This window comes from Gobius niger, assembly GCF_951799975.1.
Source record: "Gobius niger genome assembly, chromosome: 15".
NCBI lineage: Eukaryota > Metazoa > Chordata > Actinopteri > Gobiiformes > Gobiidae > Gobius > Gobius niger.
In genome coordinates, this window is record NC_136866.1 from 28,441,825 (window position 1) to 28,451,217 (window position 9,393).

Below are 9,393 nucleotides of genomic sequence, written 5' to 3' on the forward strand. Positions count from 1 at the left end.
CGCGTTAGACGTTATAATGCAGGAGGAACAACACTGTGTCGGGCGTTATAACCGTCTAATGCGGCTCCTCGTTGTTTAATCCTTACTTAACACAATGTAAAGGCAATTTCAACCATTTTTACACATTTTTATATGAAAACATTAACTGACGAAAAACTTCCAATACATTTTCCCCTCATATTCATGTCAGTAATCTGCAGCAAAAGTTTGGAAGTCATCTCTCTCTCCATTGAATTTTTTTCCGTATTCAAAACGATGTCTCGCGACTTGACGTTTTGCTGAATCGAAGACGGTCGACAGTTTTATTTCCTGCTGGTAAACGTGTGCCTTCAGCGGCGTGTGGTGGCGGCGTGTGGGCGGCGTGCGGGCAGTAGTGTTTGGTTCTTTCAGACCCGGTGAATGACTCTTTCAGGCCTCGGCTGCGGCGGCAGAGACAGATTCAGAATAAAAGTGCAGACGTCGGCGAAAGGAGATTCATTCACTCAGAGAGGTCTGGACTTTTACCGCGGAGATGTCTCTGTCAGCGCTAAATACCACACACACACACACACACACACACACACACACACACACACACACACACAATACTGCACGATACTGAGGAATACTGCAGTACGTGAGGAGCCACAACAGACGAGTAATTACTGCTTAAGTTACAAAACCATTTCTCTCATGTCGATGTTGTGATCTGAGGAAACGAAGCACTGCAGTAATGACGGCGGCGACAATAAAGACGGGAAAGTTTATGGGCCAAGGCGACGAATACCGACTTTTGATGCAGTTTCGGAAATGATCCACGAGCAGGGCCGGATTTACGCAGGGGCTTACAGGGGCTCAGCAGGTTGAGGGGGCCCTGGACATAGGGAGAAAAGGAGAGACTCCCTCACACGTTCGGCTTAATCAGATGACTTTGTACCCGAGACTAAACCAGGTTTAGCTCAGAGGAGTGGAGATGTTTGTAAAGAAAACATTTCAAACAAACACCATGAGATTTTGTGTTTCCATTAAAGGGGTCGATCTCTGGAATAACTGTACAGAGGATCTCAAATTATGTCCCTCTATCTTCCACCTAAAGAGAATGTATAGAAGTATTATACTTGAAAAATACCTTAATTCTGTTTACTAGTTTGTTTAAGACTGTCAACTTACTCCTTTTGAATGTCTGATGTAATGTTGGAAAGTTAACAAAAACACGCGCTGTAAGTTTAAATAAAACAAGGGTAAGCAAAATAAGCATTAGCTTCAGCCTGTACCTTTTCGGTCATTTTGTATGTTATGTTATGAAGAAGTATACTTAACTGAATGTAAATCTTTTGTTATAATTTTGACCGAATAAACTGAAACTGAAACTGAGGTCTAAACAAGGTCTGAGCCATTTTCAGTGAGTTGACAGTGGGAAATAATATGTACCTATTGGTCGGTTAAAGTGCATGAGAGCAGGGCTGCAACTAACGATTATTTTGTAATCGATTAATCTATCGATCATTTTTATGATTAATCGAGTAATCGCTTGGCTGTGAATGGTTTTTAGTCACATATAGCTTAAGTGGCGCAGCTTGAAGATGTGTTGATGAGTAATTTAAAGGGAAATGTTTGTTTGGAGCCTCTACTCATGAAATGAACTAAATGTACACAGACCCTAACTATATAAACAAAGTAGGATTCCATCAAAAATACTACATTTTTATGTCATTTTTACTCCACTTTAGTCTGTGTGAAACAGAAAACGATTAGTCGATTACTAAAATAGTTGTCAACTATTTCAATAATTGATTAGTCATCGATTAATCGATTAGTCGTTTCAGCCCTACATGAGAATGCACCAAATTGCACCATTAAGAAAAAAAGTCTTTGTGGGAGGACCCCCAGACCCCCCTTTACATATGTTCCTCCACGAGGGCCGCAGAGCGGGATCATTATGTTAAACTGTTTATTTCTCACAAATCTGTCTTTTTTTACTAGTACTACGTTTAAGAATTTCTGCATGTTCACAATATGTATTACTAAAATCCGGGCCTGTCCACAAACACAAATACCAAAAAAAGGAGCCGGTAAAAATGGAATATGAAACAAGGCAGAAACTAACGATTATTTAGGCCATTGTTGAATCGCTTGGCCATTAAAGGTGCATAAACATCATTCTCCCACATGAAGCTAAAGTGTCACATGATTAACGGATGCATCAAACATCACAAATCCTGAACGATCCAGATGTTTTCAGCTGTTGTCAAACATCAGCCACATTTAGGGCAAAGCCTCGTTGGAAATCATTAATGAACCTTTGAAGATTTGACTTTAGATACAAATTAGCGTCTTAAGTGTCCTCTGAGCTAAATGCCAACAGTCATACCTGGTCATACTTTAATATCGCGCCTGGCTTCTCCATTTATCTGTACGGAGATAAAAGGTTCAAACAGGGACGCTGTAGCTTCAACCTCGGTGATGTTAAAGTTTAACAGTTCGTATTCGACTGGACGTGTCCCAGAATGAACTGATCTCCTCTCAGTTTGCGACGGGACATTTCTGTAATAAAAAAACACATCGTCCCCGTCTCGACGCCGACGCCACAAAGCGTTCTGTAAACGGCTCCGATCCCTCAGCAATAAGGCTTTTCTTTCGGGGCAGAGAGCTGCATTGTGGGAGCTGGAGTCCAGACAAACGCAGCAGAGAATGAGGCGCGGAGCACAATGGGCCAGACACAGATTTAACAAAACCAGCCCAAATGAAGCCGTCGCCTCAGGGCGGCGCGGCCCGACAGCGGCGTGGCACGGCGCCCGCACGGCGCCCGCTCGGAAACAGCCGACGCACAGACACGAGGACGATGGTTCTGACATGGACGACATAATCAAGGGAGTTAGAAGGTCAAATGTATAATGTTTCTGTGTCGTTTTAAATAATGCCTTTCCTCCGCGCTGATTCACAAATACTGACATGTTTGGTATCCACGTGTAGCAGGAAAGGCTGTTGGTGCTGTGTTCACGTGGACCGGGGTGCTGTGTTCATGTGGACCGGGGTGCTGTGTTCATGTGGACCGGGGTGCTGTGTTCACGTGGACCGGGGGGGTTTGTTCATGTGGACCGGGGTGCTGTGTTCATGTGTTTTTTATATGGGAAAGTGAGGATTTGATTTTTGAAAACGGACCTTTATTATTGACTAGCGCTGAGCTCATCATTAAAGGATCTGTATCTGTTATTTTAGCCTTTAAAGTAAAGTATAGGCATTTATATGACACTATGGAGTGCTCATTTTTATGATAAGTATTTTCTGAAGGTATTTTTCAAACCCAGAAGACACACACTAACACACACGCTAACACACACGCTAACATACATGCTAAGACACGCGCTAACACACACATGCTAACACACAAGCTAACACACACGCTAACGCACACATGCTCCGTCATCGTCGGTTATAAAAGTGAATACACTTTGGTTCTGGTGAAGCTTCACAAACTTCCATCAGAGACAGTCACAGAAAAACAATATTTTGGTGAAAGTCGCCGAATCCCAGAGAGAAATTCCAACTTCTGCCGAGTTTCCTCTTCTTTAGGAAGGTTGAATAAAGGTTGAATAAAGGTTGAATAAAGTCCTCGTAGCCAAAAGCACTTTTCTCCGTGACATTATCGTTAGGTAAGAAAAAAGAACAGGTGTGTCCAGTTATAACGAGCTCCATCTTCACAGCTTTCAGAGCAAACATGACGTCTGTTCAGACGCTCAGTGGGGCGTTTGTTTTCACTGCAGGGGCAGCGCGGACGCCCCGGGCACTTCCTTTGTTTTTATTTTTTTTATTACGACAGAAATAGGCATGTAAGGCGTTACATTACAGAAGTTGTGCTTTTCCTGTTTGACAAAACGTCAGAGTGTCACAACTCAGTGGTTTTCCAGGAGAGGGCGGAGCAGGATTCAGGAGGATTACTGAGAACTGTGAATGAAGCCAAAAACCACTCTGGGGATGTTTTTGATCAGGAAAGAGCATAACAACATGGCTAAAAGCTCCAAAAAGTCGATTTTGCATCATGTAGGTGCTTTAAATGTGTTGTTAGCGTCTCAACGTTAGTTTGGCAGCTTTAAAAAATATCACGTAAATTCACTTTTTCCTAGAATTGTTGTCGGGCATTTGACTCATGACGACCGCTCACACTAAACTAATAAAAGTAGTGTTTAAAAGCTCACATTAGACGATACAAGAACAAATCATCAACGAAATCCCGTGAACGCACCATGTGACCGAGATGACGCTGTAATCCAAATATGGGCATTTCCTTTGTGGGAGACGGCAGCGGCTAAAGACGGGAGGAATAAACACAGGCGCATGTGCAGACAAGGGGACTAAAGTTTAGGGCCGTTTTCATTCCACTCTTTAACAACATCTGCACTTTAGTCGCTCCATGAGACTCCCCACTTTTGAATTGTCACATATTTTATGGCTGGGTCGATCCACTATCACGATACTCAGGGGTGGAGCCGATACATATTGTGAAACATTATGTAGGGACTTTAGGAAAGACTTATGGTCACATGGTCAAAGCCCTACTTTCCCTCCTGATATTTCTGTCAGTAACGTTCAGTAAAGTTCCACATCGACGTCTCTCTCCGCGTTCACCTGCAGCGTCTCGCCTTGATTGTGATTCGTGTTGGTGGCAGATCCGTGGCCGTGTTTTCTGTATTCGCAGCCACAGAGCGAGATGATCCTGTGTTTGATCGCAGCTGTTTACACACGCCTCATTATTCTGACATTAATATTCAGGTTCTGCTAATGCGGCGGCTCAGGCTGAAGGCGAGGCGTGCTGAACCGCCGCTCTGCCGACGCCCACGGAAACGGCAAACAACCACACACGGCAGGTGAAAACACTGCCTTTACCCCCCCTGAAGAGAGGACAGGCTCTACAGGCCGGCTTTACCCAAAAAAGGCAATCAAATAGCAACAAAAACAAGAAGAAAACTAGGGTCAAAACATCACAAAAGAGCAACAAAGATGTGGCGAAAATGTAGTGTTGTCCCCGACCAAAAAACACCCACCGAGGAGCGATTGGTCGACCAAAAGGGGGCGGGGCATGACGCTGACAAAAGTACAACTTTTCTAATCTCTCTCCCTCTCTCTCTCTCTCAAACAAAAACATTTCACACAAACAATTCAAACTTCACTCTGGGCCAGATCTTGTGACTGTCTCAGTCCGTGCGCAACTCTAAACGCAACGTGGTGCACGCGTGATCTTGCAGGCGGCTCAGGTTTTGCGCTAAAGGCGGCGCCACGAGGGAGAGGGCGTTATTTAAGAAGAAGAGGCGACTGAGGCTGGTTCATTACAAGCAGCACAATTGAAAACAAAAGCAAAATTGCCTTGAAAAGTCTGTTTGAGCATCAGCTACGCGCAGGTTTACTTTGATAGATCAACGCGTTCACCCCTAACACCAAACACACCCCTAACAGCAAAACAACAACAGTTTCCATAAATAAACCACACGTGCCTCAAGTGCCACAACACCAGGTCTGATCTGAGTTTTAAGGAGACGTTTCCATCGTGTGTCAGTCTTTACCTCCTGATGATGCTCCTCGTGGAGCCACAGCTCAGTCCAAAAGAAAGAAGCGCATTTCACAGGGCACAGAGCAACTTTTTTTTTTTTCCATTTCAGCCGCTCCAAGAATCCTGCAGCTGTAACGCAAATGTTCCAAAACGCTACAGTTTTCTTGTAACTGCTGCATAACTCTGTAACTCCTCCGATATGACAGTTTCTGATCAATTAAATCCTGTACTTTTCGTAACTTTGCTCATTCGAACGGTGTCCAACGTCTTGGATCTGCAGTGAGCGGCTGCAGCAGCGGAGGAACACTTTTATTTCTTTAATCTTTATTAAACATTGCGCTGCATCATGTATATTATGTGTTTACCGGAGAACCCCCCCTTGCAAACCACCGCCTTCCGCAGGTCTGGGGAAAGCATGGGGAGGGGGCGGCACCACAACATCGCACTGCGAGTCTGTCCCCCCTCCTGTCCTGCCCACTTTTTGCTCCAGGTCTGACACTGAAGATTGCAGGGAGCGCCACCGTCTGCGCAGTCGTCTGCTCTACAGCCTGCGCCATGAACCACAAGATCTGGCCCTATAACTGTTTTTATAATGAAATATTATCCCAAGGTAAAAGATAGACCTGCCACAGACCCCTTGGGTAAATCGAAAGCATAGACAAAATGTACATACTTTTTTTAAGCGTATATTATAATATTCTATTGTCGCATTGTGTGCTATTTTACCAGAGTGCCATAATATGTGCCATAATTTTATTTTAGCCATTTGTTTTTTTCTCTGTTTTTTAAGAATTATGTAGGCTAATAATGATCCGATTTCGTGCGGGGAGTCACGAACCCCTTTAACTGATAAAATGGGGGTCGCGGCTCCAGAAGGTTGAGAACCACTGGACTAAAAAGGGGGCAGCCCTGGCACAAAAATGTGACAAAAATGTGTCAAAAAAGTGAAAAATATGAAAAAGAACTTCAAAAAAAGGTGACGACAACACAGCAACAACTCGAGGAAAAAGATGCCTTAAGACCAGTGTTGTAGGTCTTAGCTTTCAAATGAGGCATTACCTCAAACACTCCAGTCAAGGAGCTTTTTGGATCTGGATAACGCTGAACTAGTTTCCTCCCCATGTCTTCAGAGCCTTTTGCACCGGAGACCAGTTTGAGACTCGAGTTTCCGCTGGTCAGGCCTCGATGAAAACAAACAGGTTTGATTGAGTCACTCCTTTCCAGCTCCCATTCCGGTGGATCATCCCTGAGTTTACCTCCATCCGCCGCAGTTTAGCCAGTTTTCTCTATTTACCGCACGTATTGTCCACTTTTAGGAAATCTCTCGAACTTTAGGGCCGTTTTCTTTCCTCTCTTTACCAACAGCTGCACTTCAGTCGCTCCACACTTAACTAAACCACACCATATGTACACACACTGCTCATATCTGGCAACCCTGCGTGTGACACTGTGGCAAAATCAACATACAGCATATCAACATTCATGATTAATTGTTTGAATAATAGTCATTTCGTACCATTCCTTCCATAATTGAGCAGCCCAGAGGAGCTGAAAGGTGAGCTCTCCCCCTCCCTCTCTCCTAAACGTCTTAATTACTTCTTCTCCTGTTCGTTTGTTTCCACTCGTTTAGCTGCAGACTCTTCCAGGTCAGAAGAGCCTCCGAATCCTCTTCTGCACATTAGGCACATTTAACAAACGAGAAACACGAGCACAGACACACTTCTCGGTTTTATAAGACTCTGAAGAGGGAAAGTTATGTTGAGATATTGAAATGTTTCTCTGAGATTACTGATATATATATATACATGATATATATAAAACATCTCCAAGATTACTAATATAAATATACAGTATAAGGATAAACATGTGCTGCTTTAGTTAGAGGCGATAGTTTAGAGCAGCGGTTCTTAAAACATTTCACCCAGCGCTTCCCCATGAAATATCCTTCCAAGTACCACCAGGTCTAGATAAAGAGAAAGAGAAAAAGTGAGCAAAAAAGTGACAAAAAAGTGACAAAAATGTGACAAAAATTGGGCAAAAATGGGGCAAAAAGTGACAAAAATGGGACAAAAATTTGACAAAAAATGAGCAAAAATGGGACAAAAATATGACAAAAAAGTGACAAAAAAGTGACAAAAATTGGGCAAAAATGGGACAGAAATATGACAAAAAATTTACAAAAAAGTGACAAAAATGTGACGAAAATTGGGCAAAAAAGTGACAAAAATGGGGCAAAAATGTGACAGAAATATGACAAAAAATTTACAAAAAAGTGACAAAAATTGGGCATAAAAGTGACAAAAATGTGACGAAAATTGGGCAAAAAAGTGACAGAAATGTGACTAAAAATTTACAAAAAAGTGACAAAAATTAGGCAAAAAGTGACAAAAATGGGGCAAAAAATTGACAAAAATTGAGCAAAAATGGGACATAAATATGACAAAAAATTTACAAAAATGTGACGAAAATTGGGCAAAAAAGTGACAAAAAAATGTACAAAAAATGTGGCACAAATGTTTTTTTTTAATACATTTATTTGTATTGGTTTATTTGGTCGGGACAGTGCAAGTTACTGAACAAGCCACACCGGATTGTAGCCTTGGACTAATTTCCATCCGTCGTCCCCCATGCGCACTCTCCAACACACTCTCATACATCCTGTCCTATTGTACATGTTTTTAGTGGCAGGGGAAACCGGAGTAGCCGGAGGAAACCTACGCAGACACGGGGAGAACATGCAAACTCCACACAGAAACTCCCACGTCCCTGGTGGGAATCGAACCCGGACCTTCTAGCTGTGAAGCACAAACCACTGTGCCACCGTGCCTCCTAACACGTGATCAAGAGCCTAAAAATCAAATGCACTCGTGTTCCCAAACCTAAAGTCTGAAGTTCTTTGCCTCCTGACCCTCTCAACCCCCGCCTGAACTAAGCACATATTCTCCAGTTTGGCTTTACCCAAATCTAAAAGCTTCTTGTAATAAAAAAAAGTCTCAATAAAGCAACGAATATGTGACAGAAATGCTGCGACAACTCTATGAAAAAGTTGGGCTCAGTTTAGTTGGTCTTAGCTTTCAAATGAGGCGTTACACTGTTGCACTTTTTTAGATTTGGGTAAAGCTGAGCTGGAAAGCGCCCTCTGTAAAGACAACAGAAGTGTCTCTCAGCAGCAGCTCCAGACTCAGAAACAACAACAGAGGAGTCCTGGGTCAAACTCGCCTCTGCACCTCCAGCCCCTCGGACCCCGCGACCCAAAGTGTCCGCTCTCACCTGCCTGCTCCCGGGCTGAGCCGCTCCCGCCGTGCCGCCTCCACCTCCGCCGCCGCCGCCGAGCTCGGGAAGCCTCCTCCGGCTCAGCACCAGCAGATACACCAGCGCCCCCAGCCACACCAGCACCGCCACGGCCACAGCCAGCCGCCGACACACGCGCTTCATCCCCCGGAGCAGCCCCCCTCACCTCCTCCTCCTCCTCCTCGCTGTCACAGCATCGCGCCAGGGGGGGGGGGGGGGTGGCGGAGGAGCGTGTCCGTGCAGGGGTGCGGGGAGAGCGGGCAGAGAGCGGTCCGTGCTGACGCTGAACTCCCGGAGCTGCTGTTACCGCCGCCGCTGATGCCTCGCGTCTCGTGCCTCCTCGTGCAGTACCAGCCCCTCTGTGTGCGCGCGAGGAGGAGGCGAACCTGGGAGAGAGAGAGAGAGAGGGAGAGAGAGGGAGCGCGAGGAGCTCCACCTGCCGCACGTGGCGCTCAAGTGCACTGAGAGTAATCCCGACACGATAATTACCGATAATTACCGACTTATCGTTCAATAAATGATAGTAAACAATATAATTTGGGCTTATTTTTCTTTGTTAGACTTTCATTGTGTTTCCT

At 44.5% G+C, this 9,393-nt stretch overlaps 1 protein-coding gene across 1 annotated transcript in view; it reads right to left on the reverse strand.

Annotated features, from left to right (window-relative positions):
* The window catches only part of galnt14 (UDP-N-acetyl-alpha-D-galactosamine:polypeptide N-acetylgalactosaminyltransferase 14 (GalNAc-T14)), a 258,436-nt gene extending 249,251 nt beyond the window's left edge, over positions 1 to 9,185 (reverse strand). The window contains exon 1 of the mRNA XM_079572745.1: positions 8,795 to 9,185. Within this exon, the coding sequence (XP_079428871.1) occupies positions 8,795 to 8,959 (165 nt within the window). The 5' untranslated portion in view covers positions 8,960 to 9,185. The remainder of the gene's footprint in view (positions 1 to 8,794) is intronic.
* Positions 9,186 to 9,393: the final 208 nt, after the last annotated feature.